Raw genomic sequence first — 20,951 nt, forward strand, 5'->3', positions numbered from 1 at the left:
CACTCAGTGGCCACTCTATTTGGTCAGGATGTACCTGATAAAATGAGGACTGAGTGTATCAGCAGGCTCAGACAAATATACACCGACTCGCAATGAGCTTCAAGCTCTTCTCATGTGATCCTCCTTTGCTTTGCTCAGCAAACTGGCCGTGACATCAGTTCCTCTTTTAGTCCCTTACCTTTTGCAGTGCCTCAGGATTGGTTCAAATCTATCTGAGATTGAGCTACAGGAGTGTCCCATTGCATCTTGGGAAGCAAGTCCCTTCTTTCATCTCTGGGGCCAGGGTTCAAAGCCAGTTCAGATTTATTAGATATAGGGTCCTGATTGAAATTAATTTGAATGTTGTAATTCAGTTCCAGATGGGCATGCATTCAACAACATAAAAATGTCTATCACTGGTCTCATGCCAACTGGAAACAGTTGGCAAAAGAGATTCAGATGTTACATGAAGGTTAATACCTTCTATTTCTTCACTGAACTTATAAGTTTTACTAGAATAAAGATCTTTCTCCCAATCAATGACTACTATTACAGGATTTTCAGATTCATGTTTATTTATCACATGTGCATCGAAACATTACAGTGAGATGCATGATTTGTGTTAACAACCAATAAGCAACAGGCCAAGTGTTGCCATACATTTTGACCCAAAACATCAACAATTTCTTTCCTCCCACAGATAATGCTCGACCCACTGAACAGGCTATTTATTTATTGAGATACAGCATGGCCCTTTCAGCCAACAACCCTAGCCTAATGACAGGACAATTTACAATAAACAATTAAACTACCAATTGGTATGTGGGGGGAAACCCATGCAGTCATGGAGAGAATGTATAAACTCCTTACAGACAGCGGCAGGAGTTGAACCTGGGTCTTTGGTACTGTAAAGTGTTGTCTGTAGTGCTTCATTCTCTTGTGGTGATACATTGAAGAGATTGATAATAAGAATTCACTGCAATTTGGCAAATCCATTTTCTCACCAGGAACTTCTGCACTTTCTGGGGTTGCATCAGACTCATCCACCCTGATAATAGGTCAAGACAGATTAACACTACTTTACAAGTCTTCCCTATCCTCTCTGAGCCAACCTCACCACCTCCTTTGTCATTTAGTCTCTCTTGGTCTCCACCCTTTCATGGACATTTACCTTTGTTCTCTCTACACTCCACAACTTAAAAGCATGTTCAATTTTTTACTTTACCTACTTCTGGTGAAAGTCATCAATCTGCAGCAATAGTTCTGCCTCTGTCTATAAAGATGCTGTCTGGCCTATGGAGCATTTCCATCATCTGTTTATGAAACAAAATGCATTGGGATGAAATTGTGTTCTGTCTCAAAGAATTAAACCTGTCTGCCAATCCCATTGACACAAAAGTCAAGCCTTATTTCTTTTCGGTATATTCCTCTGCTCTGCCATATCATTAATTCCCTTCCCTGCAGAGCAGGAGCTATTGTTGTTTTGTGAAAAAGCATCCACAGTCACCCTGTGAGTGATTTCAGATCTGTGAGCTTCACTTCAAAGAAATGATAGTAAATGTCCTTCAATAAAGTTTAGTGCCTGTGGAAAGAATGACCTTTATGCTATTTTCACTCAATAAACTTCATAAAAATGAGGGCGCACCTTCAGTACTGAGGGTGTCCATCATTAAACCTCTCCAAACTCAGGAATAGTTGATATCACTGAGGATATTGTCAACCAAGACTAATTTTATGGGACATTGTACATCCTTTTCCATTCCTGCCCGCAACTCAGAATCAGGTTTAAAATCACTGGCATACGATATGAAATTTATTAACTTAGCAGCAGCAGTACTTTGCAATACATAAAAACAAAAACTGTGATTTACAGCAAGAATATCTCTCTCTCTCTCTCTCTCTCTCTCTCTCTCTCTCTATATATATATATATATAAAAGTTAAATCAAATAAGTAGTGCAATAAACTAGTGACATAGTGTCCATTTAGGAATCGGGTGGCAGAGGGGAAGAAGCTGTTCCTGAATCACTCAGTGTGTGCCTTCAGGCTCCTGTACCTCCTTCCTGATGGTAGCAGTGAGAAGGAGGCATGTCCTGGTTGATGGGAGGTCTTTAATGATGCATGCCACTATTTGAAGATGTTCACGATGGTGGGCATCAGGTGTTGGTCTTTTATTTTTTCTTTTCTTTAATTGGGTTCTTTTGAATTTCTTGCTTTGTGGCTACCTGTAAGCAATCAAATCTCAAGGTTGTATAATTTATACATCCCTTGATAATAAATGTACTTTGAACTTTGAAACTACCTCATGGGCAAAAATTTGAAATGAACACAGAAAATCCTGCACAAGTCAAAGTTATCTTTTCAAATTGATAACCTTTCAAATGTTAGTGTGCTAAAACGCTGTGTCTACTCCTGTCTCTGCAGATGCAGCCTGATGCTCCAGCATCACAACATCCGAAAAAGCTGCAGAGGGTTGTAAACGCAGCCAACTCCATCTTTGGCACTAGCCTCCTCACCATTGAGGACATGGTCAAAAGGTGATGCCTCAAAACAGTGGCATCCATCATGAAGGACCCTCACCATGTAGGGCTCTTCTTATTACTACCATTGGTTCATTCAACCTTTTAGGAACAGCTTCTTCCCCTCCAACACCAGATTTCTGAATGGATTTGGACCCATGAACACTACCTCACTATCTTTGCACTACTTATTTAATTTTTTATATACTGTATAGATTTTATATATAAACCATCTGTCAGTGATAATAAATGTGATTCTGAACACATACTCCTCCCTGTCTGTTTGTTCTCCATCTCTATTCCTTTTAGAGTAATAGAATCGTAGAAAATTATGGAAAAAAACAGGCCACTTGGCACATCTGGTTTGTGCTAACCCATTTAAACTGTCTATTCCCATCGACCTGCACCAGGACCATAGCCCTCCATCCATGCAACTATCCAAACTTCTTTTAAATGCACCACTTGTGCTGACAGTTCATTCCACACTCTCACGACCCTCTGATAGACTGTTTCCCCTCACGTTCCCTTAAATTTCTCACCTTTCATCCAATCTCAATTGAAAATGCCTGCTTGTATTCACCCTATCTGTACTCCTCATAATTTTGTACACCTCTATCAAATCTCCTTTCAAGCTTCTACATTCCAAGGAATAAAGTCCTAACCTATCTATCTTTCTTTATAATTCAGGTCCTCCAGACTCGGCAACATCCTTGTAAATTTTCTCTGTACTTTTTCAATGCCTTATACAACTTCAACAGAATACCCCATCTCCTGTACCCAATACTCTGGGTTATGAAGGCCAATGTACTAAAACCTTTCTTTAGAACCCTGTCTATCGGTGATGTAATTTTCAAAGAATGATGTACTTGTATTCCCAGATCCCTTTGTCCTACCACACTCCTCAGTGAGACCTATCCTGGTTGATCCTACCAAAGTGCAACACCTCGCACTTATCCACATTAAATTCCATCTGCAATTTTTCAGCCCATTTTTTCCAACTGGTCCGGAACCTGCTGCAAACCATGAGAGTCTTCCTTGCTGTCCACTGCACCCCCAATCTTGATGTCATCCATGAATTTGCTGATCAAGTTAACCACATTATCATTCAGATCATTGATATAGATGACAAACTACAGGCCTCCAGTCAGAGAGGCACCACCTACTACCACCCTCTGGCTTCTCCCACAAAGCTGATGTCTAATACAATTTGCAATGTCATCTTGAATGCCAAGCGACTGAACCTTCTTGACCAACTCCCATGTGGGACCTTGTCAAATGCCTTGCTAAAGTCCATGTAGACAATATCCACTGCCTTGCTTTCATCAACTTTCCTGGTAACTTCCTCAATAAACTCTATAAGATTTGTTAGACATGACCTACCACACACGAAGCCATGCTGACTATCCTTAATCAGTCCCTGTCCATCCAAATACTTATATATCCAGTCCCTTAGCATACCTTCCAGTATCTTTCCCACCACTGATATCAGGCTCACTGGCCTATAATTTCCTAGTTTATATTTAGACCCTTTCATAAACAGCAGAACAAAATTGGCTATTCTCCAAGCTTCTAGTACTAGCATTTAAATATCTCTGCTGGACCCTGGCAATTTCTGCACACCTCCCATAGGGTCTGAGCAAACATCTCGTCAGGCCCTGGAGATTTATCCACCCTAATTTGCCTCAAGATAGCAAACACCTCCTCTTTCATTTTGCCTCACTTCTATAGACTCTGTGCCTGTCTCCTAAGTAAATACAGTTGCAAAAAATCCATTTAATCCCCCATCTCTTCTGGCTGCACGCATGGATTACTATTCTGATCTTCCAGAGGACCAATTTGGTCCTTTGAAATCTTTTTGCACTTAAGATATCTTTAGAATCTCCTTCACCTTGTCTGCTAGGGCAAGTTCATGCCTTCTTTTAGCTTTCCTGATTGCTTGCATTTCTTAAAATCCATAAGCAACCCATTTGTTCCTACCTGCGATGCACTTCCTTTTCTTTCTTAACTAGGGCCTCAGTATCTCTGGAAAACCAAGGTTTCCTACACTTGTTATCTTTACTTTTTATTCTGGCAGGCACCCTAACCCTAACCCTAATGTGAAGCTTGTACTCTCGAAATTTCACTTCAGGCCTCTCATTTGCCAAGTACCTCTTTGCCAGAAAACAGCCTGTCACAATCCACATTTGCCAGATCCTTTCTGATACCAACAAAATCGGCCTTTCACCAACTTAGAATCTTAGCCTGCAGACCACACCTATCTTTTTCCATATTTATTTTGAAAATAATGGCACTTTTCTGAAAATCAACAAAAATCTGCAGATGTTGGAAATAGATAAGAACAAAAATCATGGAAATATTCAGCAGGTCATCCCCCATCTGTGGGATGAGAAAGAGAGTTAATATTTCAGGTTGAAGACTTTTGTCAGACCTCTGTACGTAGCCTCTCAGAGGATCTGCCCTGGGCATTCATGACAATGGCACGATAGCAGTTATACTTCATTAGGAGTTTGAAGAGATTTAATATGTCATCAAGGGCTCTTAAGAAATTTCTATAGATGTGCAGTGGAGAGCACTGACTGATTCCATCATCGCCTGGTATGGCGGCTCCAATCCACAGAATCACAAGAGGCTTCAGGGGTTTGTAGTTCAACCAGCATCATCACAGGCACAACCCTCCTCTCCACCAAGGACATCTTCAACAATGGCACCTCGGGAAGGCAGCATCCATTGCTAAGGGTCCTTAACATCTGGGACATGCCCTCTTCTCCTTACTACTGGGGAGACATTACAGGAACCAAAAGACCAGGCACTAATCATTCAGAAACAGTGTCTTCCCCTTAATCATCATATTTCTGAATGGTCCATGAACATTACCTCATTATTCCTTTTTTGCTCTGTTTTATCTATTTTTGTAATTTATAGTAGATTTGTGCTTTTTCACACAAAACAACAAATTTCATGTTATCGAGGTCAGTGAGGATAAATACGATTCTGACAGAACTCAGTGTATTGACGCTGATTCGAGTTCCCAATACAATCCGATTCTCCTTTTACCCTTTCCCGCCAAGTCATTCACTTGTTTTGCAAATCGGCAAACACAATTAACTTAATAATGAACAAAGACCCTCCACAATACAGAAAAAATATGGTGAAATTCAGCAGGTCAGGCAGCATTTCTGGAGATAAATTTCTAGAGTCAATGGTTCCGGCCAAGATCCTTCATTAGCAATGGAAAGGAAGGAGGAAGTAGCCAGAATAAGAAGGTAGGGGAAGGGGAAAGAATACGTTAGAAGGAAATAGGTGAAGCCAGGTGGGTGGAGGACAGGGATGAAGAAAGATCTGGGAAATGATAGGAGGAAGTGGTAAAGGGCTGAAGAAGAAGGAATTTGACAGGAGAGGAGAGGGTACCATGGGAGAAATAGAACATGGAGGTGATAAGCAGATGAGGAGATGAGAAGAGGTAAGGGGGAGCCAGAGCTCTTAGGGAAAGTATGTTCTCCCTCCCAGCAAACCAACTCATTTTGTGTGGTATCTATGAAGGGACAGAGGAGGCGGTCCTTAGAGCTGTTGAATCATTCTCCATGATCACTTCTGACTTGTGGTCCAGTTCCATCTACCCTCCAGTTCCCACCTTCCCATCAGAGCAGCATGGTAGTGTATTGATTAGCACAATCACTTTACAGTGCCTGCTGTCAGCAGTCAGAGTTTCATACCCGCTGCTGTCTCTAAGAACCGTATGTTCTCCCTGTGAGCTTCCCAGGGGCGCTCTGTTTCCTCCCACATTCCAAAGATATACAGTCAGGCCTAGTAAGTTGTGGTCTATGTTGGGATTGGAAGCATGGCACCTCTTTCAGGCTGCCCCCGCCCCTCTGTACATCTTTGATGTAAATGACACATTTCAATATACATGAAACAAATAACAATAATCTTAATCTATGCCCCTCCTGAATTTTACAGTTCTATATGATCAACCCCTCATTCTCCTATGGTGCAGCCTCCTTAACCATTCTCCCTTGCATCAGAGCAAAATTCTTCTAAATCTCTTCAGCACTCTTTTCATCTTACTTGTGTATTTCCTATAGCAGGTTGACCAAGCTGAACCCAATATTCCAAATATGGCCTCACCAATGTGCAACTGCAACATCCCAATTTCCATACGTATTGCTCTGACTGATGAAGGTCAGGGTATCAAAAGCCTTCTTCACCACATGGTCTACCTCTAACTCACTCCACTTTCAAAGATCCATGCAATCCTCCTCCTAGGTCATCTGTACTACAACTCTCCCCAGGACTCCATCATTCACTGTGAAAGTCCCACCTTGAGGAACACACAGAAAATGCTGGAGGAACTCAACAGCATCTATGGAGAGGAATAAACAGTTGATGTTTTGGGCTGAGACACTTTGCCTTCCCAGAATATAATACCTCATACTTAACTGAACTAAACATGAAAAGTGTTGGAAATTCCTGCTTTTGGGGGGGGGGGGGGGGCACATGAATTTTCTGGCAATTATAGAAATCTTTTATCCTCACACTGGGAGCAATACACCAAATCTAGCTTCTTCATAGAGACTGGATACAGCTTTGGAAGATTTTGGGATATGACTAACCCCAATGAGATGTTTTAATTCCCCGTGCAAGCTATCCTTCTTAATTTGCAAGCATGGGTTGCCAGGGTCATGGTAGTGTATTCTGTTCCCTGCTGCTCACTGATTCAAGATGTGCCCTTCATGTCAATCACATAGAACGTGTGTGAGGTGTTGCTAATGATATTCCCTGTGAGTAGAACCCTTCAAAGCCATCTTACTCAAGGGCCCTCCTATATTAATTTTTATTTTCCTTTGAGATCTAAACATTTTAGTCCCAAGAAAGTCTTGGAAAGAGACAATGGTAGTGATCGTGCTCTTGTTGTGGACGTAAAGTTCTGCTGAGTTAGTTCTTCACCATATCCACATCAGCTACTCTATCGGATGAGAGGCATCGACCGATCATTCGTGACAGTTGGCTTCAGCTTCACGGTGGCAAATGGATTGGTTCCCCTGGGACAAGAAAGAGAAAGCTGGAGAATTAACAACAGCACCCATTCTCTCCCTGTCTGTCTCAGTTTCTGTTGGGATTCACAGTACCCATCTAGAACATCAAGCTGTCATTACTGATTTGACATTACATGATGCCTGCTCCTAATTGCACCACCCACACACCTCATAACTCACTTTAAGTTCCGAAGAGTGAACATCACCAGGAGTGACACAAGACCAAGAAAGCTCTTCTTCCTCAAAAAAGTTAAAGAAATTTGGCATGACCCCTTTGACTTTATCCATTTTAATTGATGCTCCAAAAAAAGCATTCCAACTGGATGCACATCAGTGACTGAAGAAACTGCAGAGAGTTTTGGAGACAGCTGAGGATATCATGGAAGCCAGCCTCCCCTCCATGGGCTCTTCTCACTGTCCTGGCAAAGCAACCAGCATAATCAAAAATCCTACCCATTCCAACTATTCTCTCTTATCCCTCTCCCATTAGGCAGAAGATACAAAACCCCAAAAATATGTGTCACTGGGCTCAAGGACAGCTTCTACCCCACTGCGGTAGCTGTTGAATGGTTCCCTTAGATGATAGGATAGACTCTTGACCTCAAAAACTACCTCATTATGATCTTGCACCCTTTGGCAATCTGCACTGCAGTTTCTCTGTAGCTATTCTGCATGTTATCTTTTATTACCTAATACACTGTGTAATACAATGGATCTATACAAACAGAAAGATTCTCACTGAATTTACTGAAATCTTACATCCATCTCACAACATGAGAGAGTAAAATCTTTGCGTTATGACTCCATCGCAATGTACAGACATGTGAATTTAAAAGTCTAATGGCTTGAAGAAAGAAGCTGTCCCGTAGTCCATTGGTCCTGGCTTCAATACTGCAGTAGCATTTTCCAGGTGGAACCAGCTGAAGCAATTTAGGGTTGGGGTGACTGGTGTCCCCGATGATCTTCCAGGCCTTCTTTCGGCACCTGCTCCTGTAAACGCCCTCAATGGAGGGAAGTTCACATCCACAGATGCGCTGGGCTGTCCGACCCACTCTCTGCAGTGCCCAGCGATCGAGGTTGGTGCAGTTCCCATACCAGGTGGTGATACAGCCAGTCAGGATGCTCTCCCTGTAGAAGGTCTTGAATATTTGGGGGCCCGTGCCGAACTTCTTCAGTCGCCTGAGGTGGAAGAGACGCTGTTGTGCTTTTTTTGCCACAAAGCTGGTGTGTACAGTCCAGATAAGATCATCAGTGATATGCATACCAAGGAACTTGAAAATACTCACCCTCTCAACTGCAGTCCCATTAATGTTGATCGGACCCAGCCTGTCTCCATTCCTCCTGTAATCCACAATCAACTCTTTTGTTTTTGGACATTGAGGGAGAGGTTGTTAACCTGGCACCACTGCGTCACGGTGTCAACCTCTCCTCTGCAGGCTGTGTCATTAGAAATAAGGCCGATCAAAGTTGTGTCATCTACGAATTTGATCAGCAGATTGGAGCCGTGTGTGACAGTACAGTCATGGGTGTAAAGGGAGTAGAGAAAGAGACTCAGAATACAACCCTGGGTTGCACCTATGTTGAGGGTCAGAGGAGCAGAGGTGAGGGAGTCCATCCTTCCCCATGTCAGTGATCCAATAGGAAGTCTAAAATCCAGCTGCACAAGGCAGGATGCAGGCCAGGGTCTCTGAGCTTCTTCTCAAGTCTGGAGGGAACTATGGTGTTGAATGCTGGACATTACATGATGCCTAGAACAGCATTCTAATATATGCATCCCTCTTCTCCAGGAGTGTGAGGATGGTGTGTAGTGCTGTGACTATGGCTTCTTCAGTAGACCCGTTCCATCAGTAGGCAAGTTGTAGAGGGTCCAGTGTGAGTGGTAGCATGCCGCAGATGTGACATTTAACCAGCTTCTCAAAGCATTTGCTTATAATTGAGATGAGTGTGACAGGGCGCCAAATGTTCAGACGTGCTAGCTTGGTTTTCTTGGTACAGGGACAATGATGGATGATTTGAAACAGGAGGACACTGCACACTGGGAGAGGGAGAGGTTAAAAATGTGTGTAAACACACCAGCCAGCTGTTCAGCACAGAATTTGCGGATGCTGCCTTGAGACTGTTGACGCGTTGGGATGTTCTGCGTACCTCAGCCTTGCAGGTCTTATCGGTGGCTGTCCTTGTAGGTTCAGTCCTATATCAACATCGAATCGACACATCTGAGAGCGAGGCGGCAATGTTGACTGTACCGCTGCATTTCCTCTTGAAGTCCACAATGGAGTGCAGTCCTTGCCATTGTTGTTGTTGCAGAGTTGTGATTGGATTTTGTCCCTGTGTTGCCGTTTTGCCACCTTGATGGCTCTACGTAAATCATAGTGGCATCTCTTGAGCTCTGTTGGTCTCTGGAGGCTTTATCCCTTGCACTGAGGGCATCACACACTGGACTATTTATCCCAAGCTTCTGGTTTGGGTAGATCTGAACCGATTTTAGGGCAACATCTTCAGAGCAGTTCCAAATGATGGTTGTAACTACGTCCGTGTATTTAGAGATGTTCTCAGCTCGAAATACCTCCCAGGTGATGCTATCAGATCAGTCTTGTAACATTGAGTCTAACTGGTTGGACCAGCAGTGGATAGTTTCCATTATGGCCGCTTCCTGCTTCAGTTTCTGCCTGTAGTCGGGTAGGAGCAAGATGGAAGAATGGTCAGACTTTCCAAACGGAGGGCGGAGAAGTGCTTTGTAGACATTGCGGAAGGGAGATTAGCAGTGGTCAAGTATGCTTCCTCCCCATGTGCTCACCTCAATGTGTTAGCAGAACTTCGGGTAACCTCTGGTCAACGATACTTGGTTAAAGTTGCCAGTGATGATGAAAGCAGCTGCTGGGGGTGTGGTTTCATGGATATTGATGGTTTCACAAAGTTCATTCAGAGCCAGGTTGATATCGGCCTGTGGTGGGATGTACACGGCTGTAATAATAACAGACGCAAATTCTCTAGGCAGCCAGAAAGGTCAACATAGCAGCATAAGGTACTCCAGATCCTGGGAGCAAAAGGATTTCAGGGTGTGCGCGCTACCTGGGTCGCACCAGCATTGTTCACTATCCCAGAGAGGTCTTTAGACCTGTCCACTCAGAACACAGAGAACCCGATGTGTTCGATGGCTTGGTCTGGACTTTCCTCTGACAACCAGGTTTTGGTAAAGCATAAGATGTTACAGTGCCTTGTTTCCCGTTGGTAGGAGATTTTGGCTCTCAACTCACACAGCTTGTTTTCCAGCGACTGTACATTGGCCAGGAGTATGCTAGGGAGCGGTGGCCGATTTGCACGCCATCGTAACCTAACCAAGATGCCAGCTTTTCTTCCTCATCTCTGGCGACGCTTACCTGGTAATACCGGTGTGGTGAATGTACCTCCTGTGGTTCGCGTGAGCCAGTGGTAGAAAGGTGGCATGTTATAATTGAATGCTGTCTTCCCGATGTTCAAAAGAGTCAATCAATCATACCTGAAGTGACTTTCAGCTTCTTAGACCATAAGACATAAGACAAAGGAGCAGAAGTCGGCCATTCGGTCCATCGAGTCTGCTCTGACATTTTATCATGAGCTGATCCATTCTCCCATTTAGTCCCACTCCCCCACCTTCTCACCATAACCTTTGATGCCCTGGCTACTCAGATACCTATCAATCTCTGCCTTAAATACACCCAATGACTTGGCCTCCACTGCTGCCCGTGGCAACAAATTCCATAGATTCACCACTCTCTGGCTAAAAAAATTTCTTCTCATTTCTGTTCTGAATGGGCGCCCTTCAATCCTTAAGTCATGCCCTCTCGTACTAGACTCCCCCATCACGGCAAACAACTTTGCCACATCCACTCTGTCCATGCCTTTCAACATTCGAAATGTTTCTATGAGGTCCCTCCTCATTCTTCTAAACTCCAAGGAATACAGTCCAAGAGCAGACAATCGTTCCTTATAATGTTAACCCTCTCATTCCCAGAATCATTCTAGTGAATCTTCTCTGTACCCTCTCCAACATCAGCACATCCTTTCTTAAATAAGGAGACCAAAACTGCCCACAGTACTCCAAGTGAGGTCTCACCAGCACCTTATAGAGCCTCAACATCACATCCCTCTTGTAAGAAGTGCAGAAAGAAGTAGAGAGAGAAGCAGAAAATTACAATGCCATTTCGGAGTACACTACAGGGCTGCTGTACACGGTGCCATCTGGGGAATCTCTATCTGATTCTCAGTACATCTGACAATAATAAATCAATCTCAATTTCAGATTTCTATGCTGTGACATAACCATCCCCGTACGAATGAGAAAATGAATGAACCCTTCTTTAACCTGGGTAACATTTTGCTGCTCTTATGTCTCAACTCAACAGATTTCACCAAACATTTCTGCACATCTTCTTTGAATAAAAATAATCTTACCTTGGAAAAATCTCAGGCTGGTTATCTGGACCACCAAAGAGCTAAAAGAAACAAAGAGTAATTGAATGCAACACACATAAAATGCTGGAGGAACTCAGCATGTCAAGCAGCATTGATGGAAAGGAATAAGGAGTAGATGTTTCAGGCTGAGATCCTTCATCAGGACTGGAAAGGAAGTGAGAAGAAACCAGAGTACAAAGGTGCGGGGAGGAGGAGGAGTACAAGTTGACAGGTCTTAGGTGAGACCAGGTGAGGGGGAGGTAAGTGGTTAGAGGAGGGAGGATGAAGTGAGAAGCTGGGAAGTGATAGGCAGAAAAGGTATAAGGCTGATGAAGAAAGAATCTGATAGGAGAGGAGAGTGCTCCATGGGAGAAAGGAAACGAGCTGGAGCACCAGAATGAGATGATAGACTGGTGAGGAGAAGAGAAGAGGTAAGAGAGCAGCAAGAATGGAGAATGGAAAAAGAGAGAAGGGGGGGAGAAATTACTGGAAGTTAGAGAAATCGATGTTCATGATATCATGTTGGAAGCTTCACAGACAGAATATGAGGTGTTGCCTCTCTAGCTGAAGTGAGGTCTCAACATGGGAGTAGAGGAGACCATGAACCAACATATGAGAATGGAATCGGGATTGGAATTAACCTAGAAGGCCACTAGGAAATCCTGCTTGTTGCAGACGGAGTGAAGAAATACATTCTTTTTTCCTTGACAGATGATTCAGCAAACCCCACTCAGGAATATCAGTACTCCCCATTACTGGCGCCAAACAACACCTAACCAGATATTCATTCCTCAAATTTCTATTGGAGAGCTCGACTCCAAAGATGTGATCCTCTCAGTCCAACACTGTTAGGTAGACACACAAAATTGTTCCCATTGGCCAGAAAAGTGTTCCATGCAGTCATTGCATCAAACACAGAGACTTTGTACAATATATTCTGGCCTAAAGACTTGCAGTAAGATCTGGAAATTTAACTGTGGGCTGTCACTTTTCATAACCACCCTCCCTGGGCTTGGCCTATCTCTGTACCTGTCCAAGTGCTTTTTAAGAGTTGTTATTGTACCGGCCTCTACCACTTCCTCTAGCAGCTAATCCCATCTGGGTGATGAAGTTTCCCCTCAAGCTGCTATTCCATCTTTCCCTTTTCACCTTGAACCTATGTCCTCTAGATCCAAACCTTTCCCATCCCAAATGTCTTGTGAATGCTGTAATTGCACTGTACTTAGGACAGATTCACCCCATCCCACTCCAGTGAGATCTAGAATTTCACAACCACCTACGAGCTAACATAATCAAAGATTCCTCCAGCAAACCCCCCCAACCCTTGCACATTTTCTCTTTCACCACCCTCCCCACCCCCAGCTGGAAGAAGATACAAAAGCTTAAATGTACACACCACTAGGTTCAATGACAGCTTCTATCTGGCTGTTATCAGACTCCTGAATAGACTTCTTGCAGGTTAAAGATGAACTCTTGATCTCATGGCCTAACTCACCATGACCCTTGCACCTATTGTCTATCTCTAATGAATGTTACCTGCAGCTGTAACATTCTTTGTAACTGTTATTCATTGCTTTTCCCTTCTACTATCTCGATGTACGTGTGTTTCAAAATTATCTGTATGGATATCTTGCAATACACACAAAATGATGGAGGAACTCAGCAGGTCAGACAGCGTCTACAGTGGGGAATAAACAGTAAATGCTTTGGGCTGAGATCCTTCATCGGGACTGGAAAGGAAGGGAGAAGACACCAGAATAAGAAGGTGGGGGGAAGAGAAGGATGATAAACTGGCAGGTGATAGGTGAGGCCAGGTGAGGAGGAAGATGGATGAGAGGGGAAGTGGAAGGGATGAAGGTTATAAAGTGAGAAGCTGGGACTTGATAAGTACAAGAGGTGGCTGAGGAAGGAATCTGATAACTGAGAGGAGTGCACCATGAGAAAAAGGGAAGGACGAGGGACACCAAAGGAAGGTGATGGGCAGGTGAGGTGAAGGGAAGGGAGTAACCCATATCTTAGTATATGTGACAATAATAAATTAATTCAAATAACCCAATTACTAATTGTTATAGTTTCTAGAGAATATAATATACATATATTGCCCCAGAGAGCATCCAATAAAGTGCCCACTTTATTAGGTACACCGATACACTTGCTTGTTAATGCAAATATCTCATCAGCCAATCATGTGGCAGCAGCTTAATGCATAAAAGCATGCTGACATGGTCAAGAGGTTCAGTTGTTGTTCAGATCAGATGTCAGAATGAGGAATAAATGTTATTTAATTGACTTTGACCGTGAAGTGGTCTTGATGCCAGTCAAGGTGGTTTGAGAATCTCAGAAATTGCTGATCTCCTGGGATTTTCATGCACAACAGTCTCTAGAGTTTACAGAGAATGGTGCACAAGCAGGAAAAAATAAACATCAGTGCGTAGCAGTTCTGTGGGTGAAAATACCTTGTTAATGACAGAGGGCAGAGGAGGATGGTCTGACCAGTTCAAGCTGACAGGAAGGTGACAGCAACTCAAATAATCACACATTACAACAGTGGTGTGCAGAAGAGTATCTGTGAATGCACAACACATCAAACCTTGAAGGGTTACAGCAGCAGAAGACCATGAACATACACTCAATGGCCACTTTATTGTACATTTTGCATATACTGTACATTTTAAGAAGTTGCAATGGTGTGTTGGTCAGGGCACGACATGCAACAAGGAACAACATTATAAAGAACAATATACAAATAAGTTGTTCATTGCTAGGGGAATTTGAATAAAAATAATTAAAATGTTTTATTCAATTTTCCATAGTTACGCATTGATCATGCAGGCAGGGTGATACTATATCTGGAATGCTGCATATAGTATCAATCTCCTTATGTAAAGAGGGATGTAATTACATTGGAAGGAGATCAGAGAAGGTTCTCTTGACTGATACCTGAAATGGGTGGGTTACGTTATGAGGAAAGGTTGGACAAGCTAGCTGTGTATCTGCTGGAGCTAAAAAAGCAAGCTACCGGAGGATCAGGCTTTCTCTAACTGCTCTTCCCTTGTACTACCTCCATATGCTGGTGTGATGAAATGATCTGTATGGATGGCAAGCAAAGTCCAATATACTGGTGTACTACCTCAATATGCCGGTGTGGTGAAATGATCTGTATGGATGGCAAGCAAAGTCCAAAGTAAATTTATTATCAAAATACGTAACGTATACATCACCATATACAACTCTGAGATTTGTTTTCTTGCAAATCCAAGAACCTTAATAGAATCAATGAAAGACCACAGCCAACAGGGCAGACAAAATGCCAATGTGCAAAAGGCAGCAAATTGTGCAAATACAAAAGAGAAAAAAATAATAAAAGTAATCTACTCCAAGTTGACGAAACTCAAATGGGAATCCCCAGTCCAATGTGGTTCCCCTATAAGACAGCAGAAGAGAGGATGCCACGCTGGATTAAAAGTTCATTTAAGCAGAAGAGGGTTCCGACTTCCACTACCGTCTATTCTGCTGGTAAATGTTCAGTCTCAAAGAATAAAATCGAAGACCTCAGAGCAAGGTTGCTGTACCAGAAGGACGTCAGGATTGTTGCAATTGTTGTGTCACAGAGACATGGCTATCCCCTGCCATCCTGGATGCAGTGATACAGCTTGAAGGCTTCACAATACAGCCCCAAGATAGGTCTGCTGGGTCTCTCAAAGGCTGAGGAAGTGCAGTATGCTTCATGATTAAATCCTTATGGTGCACAAACATGGCAGTTCTGTCTCAGTCCTGCTCACCTGACCTGGAACACCTCACAACCAAGTGTTGGCCATTTTATCTGCTGTGGGAGATTTCAGTGATCATCTTTGTCTCTAAATAATTATCACCAACATGTCACTTGTGGAACCAGAGGAGCCAACAAACTGGAGCACTGTTATACTACCATCAAGAACTCTTACTGTGCCATCCTATAGCCACACTTAAGAAAATCTCATCACCTGGCTGTAATTCAACTCCTAACAGGCAGAGACTGAAGACCACAGCACCAGTAGAGAGAACAAAGAAGGTATGGACAAGGGAGGCAGAGGAGCACTTACAGGTCTGCATTGAGTCAGTGGACTGGTCAGTATTCAGGGATACATCTTCGAGTCTGAATGAATACGCTACAGTTGTTACTGACTTCATTAAAACCTGTGTGAATAAGTGTGAGCCTATGAGAACATACCGTACATATGCAAATCAAAATCCATGGATCATCCAGGGGATTCATAGCCTGCTGAGGGATCTGTGGCATTCAAGTCTGGTGATCCAGGACTGTACAATAAGGCCAGGTATGACTTACAGGGGACTATCTCAAGAGCAAATTAACAGTTTAGATTGAGGTTAGAAGCTGAATTGGATGTACATCAACTCTGGCAGAGTTTTTAGGCCATTACTTCCTAAAGAGTGAAACCTAACATCAAGAATGGCAATGATGCTTCACTCCCAGACGTGCTAAATGCCTTTTATGCAGCTTTGAAATGGAGAATAAAACTACAGCTATGGGGATCCCTGCAGCACCCAGTGACTAATCACAATCTGTCTTGGAGGCCAATCACAATCTGTCTGGAAGGCCATTGTCAGAACATCTTTCAAGAGGGTGAATTGTCACAAGGCGACAGGCCCCAACGGTGTACCTGGTAGGGCTCTGAAAACATATGGCAAGTGTGTTCAGAGACATTTTCAATCTCTCATTGCTACAGTTGGAAGTTCCCACCTGTTTCACAAGGGCAACAATCACAGCGGTGCCCAAAAAGAGTAGGGTGAGCTGCCATAACGACTATCGTCTAGAAGCACTCACATTTACAATGAAGAAGTACTTTGAGAGGTTGTTTGTAATCAATTCCTGCTTAAGCAAAGAACCTGCTGCAATTTGCCTGTCACAATAGGTCTGCAGTAGAGTTGATCTCATTGGCTCTTCATGTGGCTTTGGACCACTTGGAAAATACTAATACCCATATCAAGCTGCTGTTTATTGACTACAGCTCAGTATTTAACACAATCATTCTTACAGTTCTGATCGAGAAGCTCCAAAACCTGGGCCTCTGTACCTCCCTCTGCAACTGGATCCTTGCCTTCCTCACCAGAAGACCACAATCTGTGCAGATTGGAAATAAAATCTCCACCTCGCTGGCAATCAACACTGGCACACCTCAGGGATCTGTGCTTAGCTCACTGCTCTGCTCTCTCTGCACCCATGACTGTGTGGCTAGACACAGCTCAAATGCTATCTATAAATTTGCTGATGATACGACTATTGTTGGCAGAATTTCAGATGGTAACGAAAGGGTGTACAAGAGTGAGGTAAATCAGCTGGTTGAGTGGAAACCTTTCACTCAATGTCATTGCGGACCTCAGAAAGGGAAGGGAACACACACCAAATGGCATGCATTGAAGGCGAGAGGGGTAGATTCAAAAGGGATGTGAGGGTTAATTTTTTGCTCTCAGAGTTGTGGTTGCCTGGAATGCACTCTCTGCTATGGTGATAGAGACAAATACATCAGAGGCTTCTAAGAAGCGTTTAGATAGGCACATGAATGTGAGGAAGATGGAGGGATATGGACATTGTATAGATAAGAGGGATTAGTTTTTGGATTTATTTTATGATTTAGCTGATTTGGCACAACCTGTGCTGCGCCTGTGCTGTACTGTTCTCTGTTCTATATCATCCTCATCGAGGGATCAGAAGTGAAAATGGTGAGTAAATTCAAGTTCCTGGCTGTCAACATCTCAGAGGATCTATCCTGGGCACAACATACAGTAATACAATTACAAAGAAGGCATGATAGTGGTTATATTTCATTTAAAGTTTGATATGCCACCAACGGCACTCGCAAACTGCTACTGATGTACCATGGGAGTATTCGAACCGGCTGCATCACTGCACAGGGTTGAAATAAATGAGGCTCTGGTTAAGAAAAAAAATGGAGATGCATAGCAGGTATAGGCAAGTAGGAAGAAACAATGCCTTTCACTGTATGTTTCAAAGTACAAGTGACAAATAAAACTTATCTACCTTCTATCCACTTGTCTGGATGATTACAGCTCCAACAACTCTCAAGAGACTCTGCATTCGGGTTAATTGGCCATAGTAAATTGCCCCTAGTTTGTCTTGAGTATTTGAGAGTAGATGGAATAAGGGGAGCTTTTCAGATAACTTTAGTGTGGAAATGGGTACGAGAGTGCAGACTCAATAGGCTGAACTCTATGCTGTGTCTGTCTGTGACTCGATGACCAACCAGCATGTTATCATACTGCTGATAACTGTATGATAAACAGTGTGACAAATAAGGCTCACCTCTTTCTTTCTTTAGTCCCTGAAATGGTCCAATAAATCACTCTGATCATAAGGATGTGAAAAACAGGAGCTGGAGGTCATTCCATTCTCATACCTGTTCCAATATTGACCAAGGTTATCAGTCCAATCAATCATCTTCCTGCACCATCCTTATTATCCAAAAATCCAGTGCTTTCAGTTTTGACCCCTTCCGTTTCCTAAGGCAGAGAACCCTGAGGAGCTCACACTGATCCATTCCCTCTCTGAAGGCTTCCCCCAGCCGTGAAACATAGGCAGATGCCCTGACAATCTCCTGCATTAGGATCAGATCACCCTGCAATCGGAAAGATAACATTCAGATTGCCATTAAGCTGGGAAGAGGACAGACAAGATTTATGAGTATGTTCCTGGACTTGAGGGACTGAATTATGGAGAGATGCTGGACAGGCTAGTACTTTATTTAGGAGGTTCAGGGGCAATTTTATAGAGGTGTATGAAATAGTGAGGGGCATAGATAGGGAGAATGTACACAGTGTTTTTCCCAGGGTTCGGGAATGAAGAGATAGAGGGGAGGGCAGAGGCTAAGGTGAGAGGGGAAAGATTTAATAGGAATCTGGGGGGCAAAGTGTGGTGGGTAATGGAACAAGCTGACAGACGCGGGTTAAAAGGCACTTGGATAGGTACATACTGAAGATACAGGCCCATCTCTCTAAACCGTTCCCATCCCAAATCTTTTAAAAGTTGTAATTGTGGCCACCTGTACCACCTCCTCTGGCAGCTCATTCCATAACCCACAACCCTCTGTGTGAAAAACCTGGGCCTCAGGTCTACCCTCTGTGTGAAAAAGCAGAAAGATCTTGGGGTCCCCACCCATAGACTCCCTCAAAGTTGCTGTGCACATTGTCATGGTGGTTAAGAAGGCCGTCATTAGTCAGGGGATTGAGTTCCCTCAAGTCCTGAAACATACTTAGAGAAAGAAAATACCTTTGTTCTTCATTTCCTACAAATGAACTAACAATAGGAACTAAGTGCTAGGGATCCAGCTGCAGAGCAGACTCGATGGGCTGAATAACCTAATTCTGCACCTTTGTCTTGTATCTTGTGGAGAACAAGGTGACCTGTGTTAATCCACAGTGCAATAGCGCCACCTGGTGTTAATGCTTCTTTTTGGGAGATTATTGCCATGAAATTGGTGTAGAGGTAAAAAAAACAAGCCTGTTTTATCAGCAAATCACTCAATTAAAAAGTGCATAAGGAACTCAGCAAATCAATGTAGAAGAATAAAAAGTCACTGTTTCGGACCAAGACCCTTCATCCAACAGCCCATGTTTCAGTCTGAGAACATAGAACATTACAGAACAGGCCCTTCGGCCAATTATTTTGTGCTGAACTTTTAACCTATTCGAAGATCAATCTAAACTTTCCCTCCTACATAGCCCTCCATTTTTCTATCATCTATGGGTTAATCTAAGAGTTTCTTAAATGCCCCTAATATATCTGCCTCTGTCACCTACCCTGGTGTATTCCACGCACCCACCACTCTTTGTGTAGAAAAACTTACCTCTGACATACCCCTCCTATACGTTGCTCCAATCACCTTAAAATGAAGCCCAACATGTCAGCAGTTTATTCCTCTCTATAGATGCTGCCTGATTTGCTGAGTTCATCCAGCATTTTGTGTGTGCTCAAGATTTCCACCATCTCTTAGTTAAAGGGTATGCTGTGGCTCATCCAGTTTTTATACTCATGGAGTTGCCCGTTTAGGTTTTACTCAAGTTCGTCGCAGTCACACTATGATCAATGGCTTTGATCAACAATGGCCGTACTGTGACTTCTCCAAAACAAGTCCTCCAAGAACAAAATATTTAATCCTTTCCCTAACCTATACTTTCCTTCATTTCCACTTCCCATCCACTCTCCTGCCAGGTCCAAGGCTGTATCCCCCTTCCTGCACTTCAGTATCCCTTCACCTCCTTCTTCCTTTCAGTTCCTGCCTCCCTTACCCCTAATATCCCCCTCCCTTTCCATCAAACCCTCGGACCCCCACACCCCCATCTCAAACATAACTCCAGAATCACATAGACCTTTGTAAATCCATAACTCCATAAGAATGTGGCTTTATTTGACACATGTGCATTGAAATGTACAGTGAAATGCATCATTGGTGTCAAATCAGATCAATGAGGATTGTGCTGGGCGGCCAGCAAGTGTTGCCACACTTCCACTGCCAACATAATATGCCCACCACTCACAACTTTAACCGTACACTTTTGGAATGTAGGAGGTCATCGAACAAAACCAAGACAGCCACGGGAAGAGGGTACAAACTCCTTCCAGACATAGTTGTGATCAAAACCCAAATGGTAATCACTGGCACTGTAAAAGTGTTACTCCAACCGGCTGGTTGGTTACAGAGTTACAAACAGCTTGGGTCACTCAGCTCATCGAGTCTGCACTATCATAAGACCATAAGGCACAGGAACAGAATTAGGCCATCCAGCCCATAGCTGATTATCCCTCTCAACCCATCGCACTAATCTTATCCAAATCTCTCTCCTTATTCCCATCTGTTCTCTACAACTCAAGAACACACTGGCAATGTATCACAGCCAGTTAACCTACAAACCACCACGTCTTGGGGATGTGGGAGCAAACACGTGGTCACAGAGTGAACATGCAAACTCCA

At 43.3% G+C, this 20,951-nt stretch overlaps 1 protein-coding gene across 2 annotated transcripts in view; it reads right to left on the minus strand.

The window, feature by feature from the left end:
- Nucleotides 1–555: 555 nt before the first annotated feature.
- LOC140205027 (BAR/IMD domain-containing adapter protein 2-like 2) overlaps nucleotides 556–20,951 on the minus strand; it is a 300,466-nt gene continuing 280,070 nt past the window's right edge. For both annotated transcript variants that reach the window (XM_072272101.1, XM_072272100.1), the window contains 2 exons: nucleotides 11,965–12,005; nucleotides 556–7,536 (listed from right to left, as the gene is read on the minus strand). In XM_072272101.1, the coding sequence (XP_072128202.1) occupies nucleotides 7,461–7,536; nucleotides 11,965–12,005 (117 nt within the window). In that variant the 3' untranslated portion in view covers nucleotides 556–7,460. The remainder of the gene's footprint in view (nucleotides 7,537–11,964; nucleotides 12,006–20,951) is intronic.

Source organism: Mobula birostris, chromosome 11 (genome assembly GCF_030028105.1).
Source record: "Mobula birostris isolate sMobBir1 chromosome 11, sMobBir1.hap1, whole genome shotgun sequence".
NCBI lineage: Eukaryota > Metazoa > Chordata > Chondrichthyes > Myliobatiformes > Myliobatidae > Mobula > Mobula birostris.